The sequence below is a fragment of the Cheilinus undulatus genome, linkage group 17 (assembly GCF_018320785.1).
Source record: "Cheilinus undulatus linkage group 17, ASM1832078v1, whole genome shotgun sequence".
In the NCBI taxonomy this organism is placed as follows: domain Eukaryota; kingdom Metazoa; phylum Chordata; class Actinopteri; order Labriformes; family Labridae; genus Cheilinus; species Cheilinus undulatus.
Window position 1 is genome coordinate 33,910,865 of NC_054881.1, and position 17,515 is coordinate 33,928,379.

Below are 17,515 nucleotides of genomic sequence, written 5' to 3' on the forward strand. Positions count from 1 at the left end.
TAGTCAAGACCGACAATCAAGCACAAGGCATGATTCAGATCTGAGAGAGCCAGACATGCCATTTGTCAAAGAGTTTGGCTTGGTCATAAAGAATGTAGGCAGCACATTTGACCAGCCCACGCCACACATGTCCACTTTACGGGCCACAAATACCACAGCTCTTTGTGAGAGGGTGACGGCACACTGACACATGGAGGGTGACGACACAGGCTCAGGGAAAGAAAAGAGAGAGGGAGAGAGAGATGGAAATAAAAGAAGTGATAAAGGAAACTGAGGTGAGTGAGAGAAGGAAACAGAAAATGGGAGAAACTGAAGCATGTCCTGGCTGCAGTACTGAGATGACACTCGGGATGATTAAATACGTGTGGAGGCTGTAAAGCATTCATGGCTATAACTGCACTGCTGTGAGTAAAGGAATGCGCCAGACCTCACACAATGATACCTAAGAATTTTCATCAATAACCAGACCACTTTAAAATCAAGTGGTGATGAAGTCTCAGAGTGATGAACTAGTTTGGGTTCCAGTGATTGTAAATGAGATGATTTACACCTTTGGAAACAAAATCAAAATGCAATTAACCTCCTTGACTTATTTACTGCAGGCCCCCCAAGTGAAATTAATGCTAAAAGTGAGTGAACGCAGCAGCAGAATATTCACTGCAAGTGTGTTGGCAGTTGTCAAAGAGTCAGTTAGCTTTACTTAATTCATACGGGGAGGGGGGACTTTTCATTAAAGAAAAAGTTACGCACAAAAAAGAGAGTGGAATATTTGAGGAATTATGTACAAGAAGTGTCAGTACTGTATCCTTGTATTAATGAAAACAAACTGCACGTGACTGGTTTTATCTTTGGCAGCGTTCTTTACTTCCTTAATTTCTATCAATTCAAGTCCTTCTATTAGAAGCTGAGGAGGGATTGATTTGAAAAGACAAAAAACTCATGAGTCCAGTTGTTTATATATTGCTGAAAAACATATTTCTAATCCTTACAACTGCATTTATATGTGTGCTGAAGTAATGTCATTTGATTTTTTTTAAAGTAATGAGACTATAAAGAAAAAAGAAAAAATAAAACCAAAATTAAAACACAAAGATTTTTATGAGTGACAAAAATTCAACAATGATGACTAAGACTTTCTTTGCATAAACTTGCTCTCCCCTCTCTATGGGTCCAAAAAATTGGAAAATTATCATTATATGTCAAAATAAAATCTTCAAAATGTTGACATACTTAGAAAAAAAGTCCTTGAGCTTCTTTGTATTGCTTCTATTTGTGCCATTTTTCAAAGCAGTTCCTCTCTGCAGTGACACTATGGGTCACATCACAAAGTCTCTGTCTCTCGTTCTCTCCATCACAAGTTATTCAGGCCATCTCCACCAGGATCTGCATGGTCAGAGTTGCATAGTTTGACAAGCATGGTGTGCCTAGTCCTGTTGAAAAGAATTGTAGGATACAAATTGGCAACTAGCATTAGCTGCTAGCAGCAGAAATGATTAAAAAGATGGATAAAAAGACATTCAATGTCAGATTTACTGGTGTGGATTTAATCTTTTAAAACCCTGGAAAGCCACTCAAGTTCCAGGTTTGCTAGAAAAGCTTCCATAAGGGTCACAAAGCCATACAGAGCTTTAGTTTTCCTAGCAGATTGAAGCAGATGAGGAGGATAACTGTCCTACAACAGCTTAAGCTAGTGTTCGGAGTCTTTTCTTTAAGCAGACAGTCGATGGCACCACATTTTGGTTTAATTGATGCACAATGCTGATCATTTTAACCTATGTTCCGCCTTGTAAGAACTGATGTATGTTTCTGCACAAGAGATATAATAAAAAAAAGGTTTAATCTCAGAACACACAAGATGTGACAGCAGTATCCACAACCTAAATCCTTATAGACTTAGGTTTTGAAAATGCAGAGCCAGGTCCTTACAGAACTGAGTTTTAGAAAACCTGGATAGGTTCTAAACATTATGCCAAGACTCTGCTGCACCTTTTTCAACATACATTTGTTTTGTAAGTGTTGCAGTGGTGTTAATGCCTAGCTCTAAGGAAGCAGTTCAGGTTTTAAAAACTATTTATATGCAGTGGAGCATTTCAGAATGAGAGGTTGTTGTGCTTTAGACCATATGTGCTTGAAATTAGAGACTCTTTATCACTGTCATGCACTTCAGTGGGGAGTGTACCAGGACTATTAACTCTATTAAATCATTTGGTTATGCAATCTTTGGCATAAGAAAGATCTTTCTGACTTTTCCATTGCAAATCAATTACTGAGTTGATTATGAGCAGTCTCAGTGTACCACTGATTTCTTGAAATTACCCTTGTGTCCCTGTCACACATCAAGTGTAAATCAATTAACTACTCTAAGTGTGAAACAATCTGTCTTTCATAGGAGGCAGCGTAAAAAGAAGTCATCTGAAGTTTAAATAATCAAAAAAGGGTTAATATTTAGATCATATTCTTCTTATTAGAGCACACAAAACCATCCACTTACTGAGGCATAGAAGAGAACTGAAAAAAAGCGCAGACTGAGATTAGATCCCTTCTCCTCATAAACAAAAGTTAAGTGGGACACGACCAGGAGTCAGATTTCCTTGTATTCTCCTCTCTGTCTCTTTTTCCACTTCTTTCCTCTACAGCAAGCCAGTGTGTCTGGCCTCCCCAGCCCTCCCCTGTGCTCACTCTCTGCTTCCCCCTCCCCATTCTTCTGTTTCCACAGTGCAGAAATCATTGTTAAGCTTTCACACAGTTACACTTTATTTCATCTTTTCCTATACTCTGCTTTCTTTCCTCCCTGACATCTCATTTTCATTGTTTTTATTTCTCCGAAGTTGACTTTTAATCCACCATCCAAGTAACAAGACGACACCGCAACCATCCCAAAGTTTTTCTTACCTTCCAAGTAACAGCTGGAGGAGGACGAGAGGCCTTTCTTTGATTTACACCCCACCAATTTCAGGCATATCTCCAACATTTTCATTTGCTTTCCTTCCCTTCCCACTGGAAAATGTTGTTTCTGGTTCAAATCAAACGTCCATTAAACGCTTTCACTCTACATGTGTCCAACAGGAGAAAAGTCATGAAGACAAATCCGACAAAAGGAGAAAAAGCACACAAAAAGGTGTTGAAATTCACAGGTTTTCTATTCCTCTTTCTTTTTAGTAACCCTCCTCTTTTTATTATCTCACCCTACTGAAACAGAAAGAGCGGCGTCTGCTGTCCGGCAAAGTCTAACTTTCTCTTCTGAGCGGCTCCATGTTGTTTTTTCTCCTCTTGGGCTTCTGGTTGGCTCCACTTTGTACCAATTAAAAAAAAAACAATCCAAATGTGCAGGTAAGGTCCAAAAGCTTAGTCAGACTTTCAGTGTGTCAGTTAAGTGGGCAGCAGGGCAGTCCGGACGGTGCCATTCCTCTCTCCTGTCCTCCTGTGTGAGTGTAGATCTGAGGCGCAGGGACTACTCGTGCTGCCGTTGCCAACAAAGGGCCTCTTTCAGGCTCAGCCTGCTGCACTCAATGACATCAGCTGAGCCCTCCCACCTCCAGCAGCAAACACACAATGAGAGGGAGAGAGCACCACCACACACACAAATTGGGAAAGAATACTAACTGCACACCTTCATCCAAAATTCCTGCCAAGACAAAAAAAAAAAAAAGCTGCATATGCCACTTATAAAAGTTTGAAGTTTCGGCCGAGAAGAAATCCAAAGTTCTTTCCTTGTGTTGAAGTCATGAGATGATTATAGGAAGCTCCTCCTCCAAGTTTAAACCCCTTCTTCCCTCCCACTGTCCTCTCTCTCATCTTCTCCACTTTTTTCCCCTCTCTGTACTCCCAGATGTTTACAGGTTGAGGAGTCAGTTTTGAAAACAGGACTTGGTTGTTAAAGACAAGAGCTTAAGCTCTCAATAACAGGGAGGAAACAACGACCTTCACACACCACTCCAACCAGGCTCATCTGCCCCAGGCCCTTTCAACAAGGGATAAAGTGAGCTGCATATTTAAATGGATCAAAATGAAGGCATTATCTTTTGATCTTTAGAGAAACATGTCTTGCCATGTGAGGTTAGACAGCACTGGTGAATTGGCCATGAAAGGAAGAGATAATCATTGGCAGGAGCTCAGCTGTCTTGCAACACAACTGTAGAGAAATGTTTTTAGAGCATTGTGATACAGTCACATAACACAGGCACTGTTAATACCATAAAATTTCTATTCTAATAGGAGAGCACAAGTCAGAACTTGTAATTTCTTTGACTATCGTGGTTTATCTGAAGAAGACAGGGAATCCATACGAGCTAAGAAAGCAAAGCACCTAATAATGTGTAATATAGGCTTAAAGGCTTGTCAGTCGCCATCTCACATAAGATTTAAACCACAAAGGACACAAGAGCAGCTGTAATCGGCTGACTATGTCCAGCAAATATTTTTTCCATTTCAAAGACAAACATGGCAGCCGAGATAAGAGGTCCAGTCAGGAGGGTGATTACACACTAGTGGGAAGCCGGCTTGATGACACCACAGCACATAGCACAAGTGCCAAACCAGTTTACTGGCTGACCCAGTCAATGTAATTTCCAATCAGGCAGAGAGAAAAAAACTAAATACAGAAATGATGCCATCTAAAGAGGAAATTTACCATGCATTCACAGCATATCTTAAGAGGAGAAACACCAAAAAGTTCAATACGATACAATTTTAAAGGGGATGCAATATATCAGCATAATATTGATATGAGCAGATATTGATATAAGAGTTAATTATCCGCCAATATCAGATTGTATGACATTTCTAATGACATGTACAACACACATATACACTGTAAATAACCTATTTTGACTGTTAACATCAGAATTTATCAACGGTCAATATTGGCCTAAATCAGCTGTGAACATCAGCCTATATCAGTTGCAAAAATTGGCCTACATTTGTGTAAATATTTGCCTATAATTGCTGTAAGACTGGCCTATATCAGCTGTAAATATAAGCCTATAACAGCTGTAGAGATGGGCCTGTATTGGCTGTAAATATTGGCCAAAATCAATCGTAAAGATTGCCCTATGTAGGCTGTAAAATAGGGGCCTACATCAGCTGATATCAGGCAATATCAGCTGTCAATATCAGCCTTTAATGGCTGTCAACATCAGCCTGTATCAGCCATAAATATCAGAGGAGTATCGAAATCCAGTACTGACATGGTACCAATACCAACACACGAGATACCAACTGAACCAAATTAAAACACAGATATTGATACTCCATTTCAATACCCTGCCTCTAATGCATCTAAATATTTTCTTTGTCTTTAAGTAAATTTGCCACTGGCTCAGCATGCAAATTGTATCAATGTTGATCATGAAGCTTTAGGAGACTTATGAAAGTTGTTATTCTGAAACAAAAACACCTACCAACCTCTGCTTCGAAGCATGAATATATTTTGGGGGGGTAGTAAATTGTACATGACTCAAAATTCTCGTAAACAACCACATCCAGGTGCTTCACTTCTGGTCTATAGCATGCTAAGCAGGCTCTAAACACCTCATTATCATTATGGTGGATCAAGGACTCTAGATTAAAGATTTGGAGAGCAGTCTGGAAACCACGATGAAAGATGTATTACGTTTAGGGGTGTCAGGTTCAATTGTTATTTGGGAATCTGATCAACATAAGCTTTTGATTTCAATCATCCAAATGAAAAGCAGTGTTAGCAATTCTCGAAAAATGTTTTTGCTCCAACCCTTCATTTTTGCACAAGACCAAAGGAAAATAAAACACTTCAAAGATGACTAAGTCAGAGTACTGATAGCCCCCAGCTGCACTTTTGGACACACCATGGTCACTGCACGTGTTTGAGATAACAGAAACAAGGCAAATACAGCATCATAAGAAGTGGAAATACCCTCATGGTTCACCAAAGTTACTGATGTCATACACTTCATCAGGCTAATTTTGACCATGCCAGTTATCAGTCAAAGGTTAAATAGCACTGAATAAGTGATGGGTAGTTGATTAAACAAGATTAAATGATTAGGCTACTGTGCAGAATGTAGAATGCCACGTTGTGTTAGTTCTGTTCATGGGTTTTGTCACGCGTGGTAAATGTTACAGTGTGTGTGTATTCATATTCTCATTTCTTATTTGAAAAATAGACAAGATATTGCATTCATTTCTGTCATGAAGACGATGGTGCATATTGAGTATACTGATATAATAAATTTTGCGTGAGTATAAGTCCTTCTCCCCCTCTAGCACTACTGCCTGTGGGGGAAGATGCTTAAAAAGTGAACTCCTCTTAATGATGTCAGGCTAATTTGGCAAATTACAAATGCATGCATATATACCAGTGCACATATCTTTGCATGCCATGGCTGGCACAGAGCTGCTACCTTGGTATGGTCTTCTCAAGGCAGAGTGTTAAAGTCAAACTAGTAGGGCTGGGAATTGCTAGGAACTTCACGATTCAATTCGATTTCGATTCTTTAGGTTGCGATTCAATTCGATATTGATTCAATATTGATTTAAATGCTTTGATGTTGATTCAGTAAGAAGCAGAAATACATAAATGACCTGTTGACAATTTTTAATAATTATTTTCATGCCCATGTAAAAATATTTGGTAGGTCACCTTCAACTTTTTAGCAATAAAACATCTAAAAATAATAATTTGAACAATAATAACTTATTTGTGCATAAGGAATACAAAAGTAAAAAACATGGCAGTTTCTTTAATATTTCCGTAATATTTCTTTCCTCTTGGAAATTGTAATAAATCTCACATAACATGGTTATGATATGTTGTTGTTTGGTCGAGTGCGGCCTCCGTCCATACAACGGGAATCACACACACAGTGACCCTCACTGGCCAGGAGGTGAATCGATTCAGAGGATTTGAGGATTTGCTGAATCGATATTGAATTGAGGGGGCAAATATTGCATCGATTAATCAATATTTTTACCCACCCCTACAAACTATTAAACATGCACCAGGGGGCTGTAATATGATATAGGGCTGTCAAGACTAATCACATCAATCGTGATTAACTGCGATCCACAGTTAGTGCTCTAATTTTTTTAATGCCAGTTAATCTCAGGTTTTAGCATCCCTTTCAGCACACTTTGGTTAAGCCCTTGCAGCGTCTCCCTGCAGCCACAATGTAAAAAAAAAAAAAACTCACAGATGGCTCAGTAGACAAGTCAAAAGTCATCTGGACCTTGTGTTACAAAACATTTATTTTTTACCGGTTTCCACATGTCCTTTTCAATCCATAACAATTTCCATATATCCATGGTTAAGTTCATATCATAAATTCTGATCTACCTATAAAAGAAGGTCTGTATCCAAATAGGAAGTTAGTTACCCTTAGTTTAAGACAGCAGAAAAACTCAAAATGGCACAATTTTAAATACAAACTAGAATGGCCGTCTGAGGTGGCAGACCCACGCCAACGGTGTTCAAAATTCGAAGTCCGACAAAAACCAAACAGGTGCGCGGATCATCACCAAAATCTAATCGATTCTTCCCTGTTACTATCCCAATATTCCCTGAGAGTTTGGTGAAGACCTAACTTTCTGTTCTCGAGTTATCTTGTACATAGACAAACAAAGATAGAAGATACGGAACCCTTTACATAACCTCCTGCCGATTTCACTGGCGTGGGTAAAAAGTGGAATTTCAAAATCTTATAAAAAGGGTGTGATTAATCACAATTAACTACAGAGTGAGAAAGAGCACACATATGTTTCATAAATGGCGAGGAAAAAGAAAGGAACTTCGTTTGCTTCTATGTCCTGATGTAACTTCATTTATTTATTAAGTTTAAGAAAAATTCTTCAACTATAAATCACTTTCAGCCCACTTTCCTTATAAACATTGTTATTTATAGACCTGAAGTGTTTTGATGAAGGATTCGTTGAAATGCTGACGAGTGCTTCTATAATGTGATTTTTGAACACATGGTGGTAACGCTGTACACCCCAATAAAATTCAGGTAAGTTATGATTGTATTAAGGCCTGTGATTGACTGGTGATTGGTCCAGGGTGTTCCCTGCCTCTTGCCCAATAACAACTGGGATGGGATCCAGCCCCCTGTGACCCCCGACGGGATAAGCAGTATAGAAAATGGATGGATGGATGGATGATGGTGTTAAAAAATTAATATGGCCCAATCCTAATGCAAGAACTATATGACAGGTTCTCTATAAGACAAATGAGGCCTACATAATTTACAGGAGTTCTGTATTAGTTTTAGAGCATCTCTCTACACAGGCTGGTTCTGCTGGAAACAGACACACGCTCTTACAGCATTTATTATAAACATGCATTCATTACACAGCACCTTCTTTCATGATGGTAATTAAAGCAATACTGTGGCCATTTTTAAATTCCCTTAGGGTTCACTGCAGTACCATATAACCTTACAATCTCAGTTTGGCTGGAACAGTACATAACTACACTCAGCAAAGGTGCTCAGCAAAGGTATATGGATGATAACAGCAAGGAGGGCTGGTGGCTAAAGGTGCTAGCACTGCTAACCCAAGCCACACCTGGGAAACACATTTGATGTTAACCTGCAGAGAAACAGACACAAGTGTAAAGTATTTCAGCTGCATTTAATATAACCATCAATCTTATTAGTAATGCTGGGCACAGATTAATTTTTTTAATCTAGATTTTTTTTAAACCAAATAATGCCCGATGAATTTTGCCGAAGACATTAAAAAAATGCTTGACCTATCTAAATATTGAGGAAAACGCACCACAGACTGCTTGAGAACACCTCGCTTGCTCACCACTGAACCCTCACTTTAAACACCAAAGTTTGCTCATTTATCATGTGGATTTCAACCATGGAAATATATCAGATAGATGGGTGAATGATGATTCAGATCAGCGCCTGTTCTCTCTTGCTCGCTCACCACCGCCCGACCCTCCTCTTTCTCCCTCTCTCTCTCTCTCTCTCTGAACCTCACTTTAACACCATAGTGTCCATGATATCAGTCAAGGAAATATAACAGATAAAGGCATACGTTTGTAGCCTACTCACAGGTCATAACAGAGATAGAATTAAAAAGTTGTTCTCCATCTCTCCAACTTGTCTTAGCACTGTGACGAGTGTGCGCTGTATGAAGCTCTCTGTCAGGATGGATCCAGCGGGATTTTAAAGGAGTGACGGACAACAAAAAGTCCAGCGCAACCTCTGGTTTGTGCTTATGTGCAAGCAATATGTAATATCGACTACTGGTTGTAATCACACACCCAAGCATCCACTCTTTCATTCAAAACAGACGTTGTCCAGTTCAGCGGAGAGTGACGCAGCCGCTTGGATGTGACGCGTTCCCTCGACGCAGAACTTCGAATGGTCAACGACGGCGTCGCGTCGACGTCGTACCTATGCCGTGGACACAACGCAGAAGTATAAATCAGGCTTAAGCCTGCTCACAGCAGACCCAACCTCTGCCCTCCTCCCATTGGAAATGACTGGAGGTGTGTTGGTAGCCTACTGCATGTGCTTGGCGGTGTCTGTAAGCCCCTTTAGTGAATAGATTAACGTGCAATAATGTTCTTATCACGCGATAAGAGTCTCGCGTTCACGTAGCACATTAATGTTGTTAACGGCCCAGCAATACTTATTAGTGAATGATGTTATAAACTGTCTGAAATAGCCATTAAGCAGGCCACACACATTATGGTTTAAGACAATATAAGCCATTTTAAATCTATATTGGTACGTTTTGACTGTTTTTCAATGTTTTCTTTCTTTTAGACTAGTTAACAAGTGTGAATTTAAATTTCTGTTTCATCAACTGGGAAATTAGACATTGGATAAACCCCTATTCTTAAGCATGGCTCAGTCTGAAAGGCTTTTGCAAGCAAGATTTCCTGAACATGAAGTCACATGGTACCAGAACATACATCATCACTGCAGTGCTGGTATGGCAAACATTTGTGCTCCTCTCTTGCACCACCCCAAACACCAATTAAAAAGAAATGCAGGCTTCCTCCAATGCTGAGAAAGGCCCATTAACTCACCACATTCATGGAGTGTTAGAGGGATGAGAGGATGAAGGGAAGAGGAGAGGGGCTATAAAAAAAGGAAGTAGGAAAGAGGGAAAAAGGTTGCAGATGGAGAAACATGAAGCACATTGTTTGGAAGTGAGCTCATAGGAGAATTGCTTGGTCGAGTTTTATAATACGAGCCGTGTATGTTAAGAGTTAGCTGACGTAAATCCGCCCACAGGACAGTTTTTGACCCTTTTCTTCACATGTACCCCCTCCTGCTTTGGTTCTTTAAAGCTTTGACCAGAATACGGGTTGTATTCCTAAATTATGAGGCGAACTCTGTTACAATTCCTACTATGCTGGTGTTACAGTATTAGAGTAATATTTACAAGAGCAATACCTAAAATAATGACTTGGAAATACTTTCAATGTTACAATGACTGCAGAACAGTTTGATTGTTGCTGTAACGATCAGTGCCTTACATACACATACACATAATTATGCTGTCAAACAATGCTGAAAATGTCAGCCAGCCAACACTTGGCATAAATCCTGTTCTTTCTCAGTCATGGAACAAGAGTTATTAAACTTTAAAAGTGAGCAGGCTCTCTAATTAGGGAGGAGGATGGGAAAGAGGAGGAAGACAAAGCCGTGTAGGTCCCTTCTAGTGATTCTGCACGGTTCATCATCCCACTGCATTACCTAACCCAGGAGCCTCCATAACCTCTATGGCATAGTGTACTTAAAAATCCAGCCCAGGGTATGACTTATGTGGTGTATGGAAGTGTGCTGTGTGCCTGTATTGTGTGCATGCGTGGCTGTTTACTCCCGGCCCTCTTCAGAATGCAGCCAGAGTGTCTGAGGCGTGCAGACCGGCAGATGAGGTGAAGGGGTTTAGAGCTCCACATAATTCTCCACTAAGTGTTGTCCCCAGGGGAGCGGGGACGTTTAAGAACATAACAGTGGCCTGGTTCAAGGTTAAGGGCTCTACCAGCAGCCTGGGATGGTAATAAGTCAACAGTTTGAGCAAAAATGCCAAATATTTAACTTCCAGCTTTAACTTTATTGTCCCCTAAGGAAAATTTACATTGCAAGCAAATCCAAAAATATAATAAAGACCACTAAAGGCAAAGAGGATTGTTTATGTTGTTGCATTTGTGGCTCTTTCACACTGTATTTTACATGAGAACAGTGAAAGTAAAGCAGAGGCGATTAAATACATATTACAAAATAGACTTATTGCGTGCATGCTCTTGGACCTAAACAGGCCTTTTGCAGTGCTCACACAAAGACAGTTAAGAGTATAGATTATAACTGCACAGTAATGGTTGAACATCTGCAACAGCAGATACCCGCCCTGGTGAAAGGCATCTGCTTAATGGCAAATAAATTAAAGGGCATCGATTGCTGTAAGTAGCTGATGTGAATCTGTTTTGCTGCATCAGTTTAAAGTTGGCAAGCTAGTAACTTACAGCAAGTAGAGTGATGAACAAGTGACACATAGAGCTCTTTGATTTCCACATTAATGGACAGAGTTGCAGAATTGGCCAATAAAAGGGGAAACCACTATCAAACACAGAATATCCCTTTGACTGAAATACTGTTTTTGTGAGAAATGCATATTTTGGGACAATATTGCCGGGGGACCACTAATGCAAGGCTCAGCCTGCACTTTACAAACTCTCACCTGCCCCCCTCTCAAAAACAAAAACACACTAGCATGTCAAAGCAGCCCCCTGAATGCTGGCAAAACAGTACATAACACAACACAGGAGTGTACAGTGCAACATAATGTCACATGCGACAGTTACAGTAAGGAGTTGAACAATGCAGCATTACACTGCATGGACTGTTATGTATTACAAGAGTAAAGACCAGTTCAGGTAACAGGTTTACTTTATACCCTTTAATGTGTATGTGATCTTAAAGTTCACAGAGGTCACGGTTCAGTTTGTACCTTGGTTTTAGGGTCATGGTTTGGTTCATCGATAAAAAAAGAAAAAGTCCCAGATTTATAGATAGATTTCCCTCACTTATCTTTTTTTTTCATTTACTAATATTAGTGCAGCTAATACTTCATTCAGATGTTTGAAACATAAATTTGAATCAATAGCTCAATACTTTGTGCCGTCTTGTGTTAATAAGAACTATCAGTGATAGTTGGTACAGCCTGTGAGGTATCAAACATGAGACGATAAAAGAGGAAAACGTAAAAATATGCAAAACGGAAAGGAAAACAAAAACAGCCCAATATCTCCAGGTTTCCAAAAGTAAAATAGATGCATTGTATATTAAAATACGTGCTTTTCAAAGTACTGTCTCATATTTATGATTTATAAAGAGTGCTTTAACACTGTTTTGAATTTTTTTTAAAAATGTGGGTGTATTGATTTGCCGGGCAAAATCATGACTCGTGTGTCAGTGAAGGATCCCAGACTAGCTCATGTAAACACAAGATACAGTGTGAGCAGACCGCCTGAATACACATTTGCAGTTGGTGTTCTCTCATTTAACTGGTCTGTGTGTAATATTTAAAATCTATTAGCAGCGATAATATCTTTAACCTACCTTCCTTTCACATCTGGAGGTTTTTTTTTTTTTACAGCATAAAGCTGAGGAGAGGGAAAAACAGGCAGTGGGTCTCACTGCTCTGCCACAGTAGCAGAGGAGGCTGGAGGTGGAATGTTCTTCTTTGTGTGTCTAAATATGATGGTTAATTCCTCTTCTTCACTGGTGGTTTAATAGCAGTTAGCAATCACACTTACCAGCATTACTGCCGCCAAGATTGGCGGATAAATACTGTTGCATTTCTTTTCTTTTTGCACACCTTGAGGCCTCAAAATAGCAATACATGAATGAATAAGCAAGTGAATTATGTCAATGCTTCTTTACAACAGTCAATGGTGCAGACCAATCCACTCACTGGTAGAGCTATTTCATCATGATTAAAGACACAAAACAGAGCAATACAGCTCAAAAATATGCTGACCTGCTTAGAATAGAAACATATCATAGCCAAGGGGCAAAATATCAAACTCAGAGCGTACTAAAAGGCCAGTCAAATGTACAGAACTGTTTATCATAAAATGCTGCCCTAATATCTGTGTTGGAAAGGGTCTGTTAAAGTTAAGAGGGCAGAACAGGGGCCAGACTAATGAGCTCCTCACAGAAAGAATGGGCGCTAACAAAGTCGTTTTCATAAGTAAGCTTAACTACCAGATAGTGCTGGAATGAAACACAACTTTTTATTTTCTATTGTCTTATATGTGTGCCGAGTAGCAGAGCCTGACTCTTTGGAGAGAGTGAAAGAGAGCAGAAAAGAAAACAGGGCAAGTCAAGGGGAGAGCAAATACTATAGAATCTGCAACTCTGGGTTAAACATATCAGTTCAACATAAAGTCTTTGATAAGAGCAAACAGACCGTTTATAAGGCAGAGAGAGCCTATAGATGCACTGTCTGATTTTACAGACTAAAAAAGCCTAAAAAGTCCGTGATATTATCTAGATGCCTGGGGAAAGACCCCATTTGTCTGCATGCCCATTGGGGCAAAAGCAGAAACAGATACACAGAGCACTGACTCTGGCTGCGAGGCTCTCAGACTGCAGCAGTGGAGCTGCTCGGGCTCTTCTTTGTGTCTAAGTGGATCCAGATGCAGCAGGCATAGCAGGCCCCCTCTTTTAGCACTAAGAAGAGGAGCTAAATGCTACACAAAGGGACAGAGCAGCATACCAGTACAGTATGGACCAGTGAGGGGGGAAAATAACAAAGCAGATGTAAAGAAAACAAGCCAGACAATACCTAAGTGGAAAGGATTTTGTTGATTCATGCTAGATGGAAAATAGTAAAAAAAAAAAAAAAGGGGGGGAAGGGAAAATGTACCCTTCATGAAAATCAAACACCACTGTATTCATTCATACCCTTTAGACCTGTATCCTGAAATCAATATGACAAACACTCTCTGACCAAGTGAGTTTTTGTCCTCATAAATCACTATTTTTTCCCCAAAAACACCGAGCTGGCAGCTGAGGTAGCAGGTTGTCTGCAGAGAAAACAACAGCTGCGTCTGGAGCTGCCTGCTAGGGCATGGAGCAGGGAACAGGGTTTTTTTTTTTTTTCCTATGTGCGAGTTTGTGAATGTGTGCGTGGACTGAGTCGGCGACAAGCTCCCACGCTGCATTCCTAACACAACTTGGAGGTTCTTGGTATGCAAGCGAATATTGTATATGTGTGTTTATATGTGAACAATATAAGGAGAAGAAGCAAGAAAAAACGTGCCTCCCCTGCTCGCCTCTTTTTGTTCAGACTGGAACTTTATACTGACGGCAAGATGAATACTGGTTATTCTTTCTTAGTAGAAAGAATATCAGGAAGCATAAGAGAATTTACAAAAGAAACCCAAATTTCCAATAATACAAAACATAAAAAAGAAGTAAAGATGCGAGGTACTGTAACACTTACTATTAAATGAATTTTGGTGGCTGAAAACTTTTGGAAATTCGGATCATGTTGAGGAGCTGTGGTGGGTCCTATGGCTAGACCAGTTAAGAACTACTGGTCTAGACTAGTGATGCACGATAAGTATTTTTTCAACCGATACTGATAACCGATAGTTTCCTATTCCTTAAGGCTGATAACCGATAGAACCGATAATTTTTTTAAATTGTTAATTAAACAAGAGAAGTTTATTTGATGTGTTTATGCACATCTGGGGATAAGAAGGGGGTTAATATGTAGAGAGCAAAGACATTTATAACTAATTCTAACTAATATCACTTGTTTTTCAAAAAACAAAGAACTATTCCGACTTTATAACTGTTATTATAGCTAACTTTTTTTAAATATTTGTGTCCCAGGTACAATATGCACAAACAACTGACATACATTTTCCCCTTTTCCCTTGAAATGAATTAAGTATCTTGACAGGTGATCAAATCTGACATTTCGATCAACTAAACAAGAATTTAGCTGACTTATGTCAAATCAGACATAAAAACAAATGATAGCAGGCTGTCACGCTTAACAAATGGAGCTGCTTGGGGGTCTCTTTTTTTGCTGCTTAAGTCAGAATTAAAGAGAGCTGATGTTCTACATCAATATTAAAATATGCACTGACATAAGTCGTATCAGAAATAGGTCAAAAATGTTAGGTACAACATGGTCTGTGGCTAAACTTCTGTTCCTAGCGTCGATCAGACTGAATGAAACCACGTCAAATGGAACAGGCAGGGACACATTTATAAAAGTAGCGGTGGGTCAGGAGACTGTCAGACTGATTTTGTTATTATAACGTTACAACTTTTGGCTATGGCAAACTTTCTGCAGTTTCCAGTGCCTGCTGAATCAACACTCTGCCTGGCATCAGCCTTTGGCTTGGTCAAAATGCCCACGGCTGAGGCTAGAGACTACTGCTGCTTTGTTAACGTTGTTAGGATGATGACTTTTAAGTGACTTTTAAGATCCATCGGGGACTTCCTTCCACTATTCGGGACCTTTGCAGGGCAAATTCTACACACAATGTTGTGTTATCCTCCCCGTAAATACTAAATAACTCCATCGTGTTGTTAGCATTGACAGTAGAAAGAATTGGACAAAGCCCATGTGACGTCAGTCGTCTGCTTACAATAGGCAGGCTCAAATGGTTCTTGAAGCCAATCCGTGGAGGCTGCCATATTGAAATCGCGAACTTTGGATCAACCTAACAGCCCGCCCACTAAGCGTGACTTCTTGTCAGCCTGCCGAGCTATCTGTCAATCAAATGAGACGCGCCAATCAGCTTTCATCCTAAATATAATCCAAACAATCGTGGTACAAAAAAATTCAACCCCCGTACAGTGGAAGCACAATAAGGCACTACCTAATGAGACACATTTGGTGTTCTGAACCAGGCTGTAAACCAGTTTATTTTGTGTGTCAAAACCAGCGGTTTAACATGTGTGCAGACGGGACTTCCAGTGTTCCTGCAGCCAACCTCAAGTGGACACTCGCAGTATAGCAATTTTTTGCACTTCCGCATTGGCTTTTTTTTTCAGGACTGAAGGTTGCCACTTGGTTGTTAGCCTCTTAGCACTGAGGCTACTTCCTCTTCTTCTTTGATGCTTAATAAAGGGTCTCGTACTGTGGCGCCACCTACTGTTTCGGAATGTGTAGTCTTGTGAGAAAGAAAATGCCTTTATTATTGGCGGATCTTATCGGTTAATATTTCATTATTTTTATAAAATATGTAAAATATATGCAACGTTGGCCAAAAATTTATTGGTAGTTATCGTGCATCCCTAGTCTAGACTGTACTCCTTGAAATACTATAAAGACCCAATTCTAATCTACCATTAGCACAGCACTAAGCAAAATTTAGCATGGTTACAACTGCTTATCAAAGTCGTCTTCCAATCTCATCTACACACTCAAATACGCCTGCACTTTGCCCCAAACACAGCATCTTGCACCGTACTGAATGAGACTTTTGAAGTTCATTGACAGTAGTAGTCTAAACCTAACTTTTGGTCGGCCAAACCACAAAGAAGTGGAGATGAGGTAGGTCTAATGCTCCCTAGAAAACAGCTACAACCAGGTCAGGTCAGGTCAGTCACACACCTTTTTAGGAATAACTTATCCATAAGAATTCAAAACAGATGATCTATAACCAGTAAACTAAGAAGAATCACAGCATGCTCCAGCATAACCTCACAACCCATTTATACTCAAGAAGCCCCTAATTTGTGCTCCTAAAATATTGCTGTGTTCATTATCATTTCAGTCTTCTTCCATATCAAAACATTCTGTTAAAAGACTTCAAATTTGGAAAAGAAACAAACACAACAATGACATGCAGGGAAGGAAGGAAGGAAGAAAGGGAAAAGAAAGAAAGGAGAGAAGGGGAGGGAGAGGGGGATTGCACCAGTTATTCGAGAGAGGAATGCACAAGAGGTCACATTCTTCACTCCACTGCTGCGGCTTGCCCCATGTTTAACTCCCTCTCTCTCTCTCTGTTTCTCTGTGTAAAATAGGCAATATTACTCAACTCTCTTCTGCTTCGACAGATCTCACACAGACAGGCTTCAGAAAACAACAGTGAAGAGTGGATCAAGAGGCAGATGTTTCATAGGCTGACGGCCAGGAAGCTATTAATTAAAGTCATACTGATCAGATGCTCCTTATATAACAGTTACACAATAGGCCTTTCTTATTGTTGACATTTTGACATGTCATGGCAGGATAAACGCAGGTGTGAATGATGAATTTAATGGCTGAATTCTGAAACTAACATCTGTTAAAGAGGTAAAGAAAGTAATTTAATAGAATACAGAAATTAAAGAACACCTCCATGCAAAAGAAATGTTCATTTTTTTCTAATTACGAGATTTTCTCAACATAAACCTGTTCACATATGCCACAAAAACACTCAACAGAAATACTAGTTCATGTGCTAGCTTGTCTTTGCCAGTGATTACCTGAAGGATCATTGGCAGAGGTCTAAACTACTCCTTAGCACAAAGAGATTATAATTTAGTTCCTTTAATATAAT

At 39.7% G+C, this 17,515-nt stretch overlaps 1 protein-coding gene across 2 annotated transcripts in view; it reads right to left on the bottom strand.

Annotated features, from left to right (window-relative positions):
• abl1 (c-abl oncogene 1, non-receptor tyrosine kinase) overlaps positions 1-17,515 on the bottom strand; it is a 54,738-nt gene that overhangs the window by 21,016 nt on the left and 16,207 nt on the right. The window contains exon 1 of one of the 2 annotated variants that reach the window (XM_041810619.1): positions 2,893-3,594. The exons of the other annotated variant lie outside the window; for it this stretch is intronic. Within the exon in view, the coding sequence (XP_041666553.1) occupies positions 2,893-2,977 (85 nt within the window). The 5' untranslated portion in view covers positions 2,978-3,594. Of the gene's footprint in view, positions 1-2,892; positions 3,595-17,515 lie in introns of those variants that run through there. 2 annotated transcript variants of the gene reach the window in all.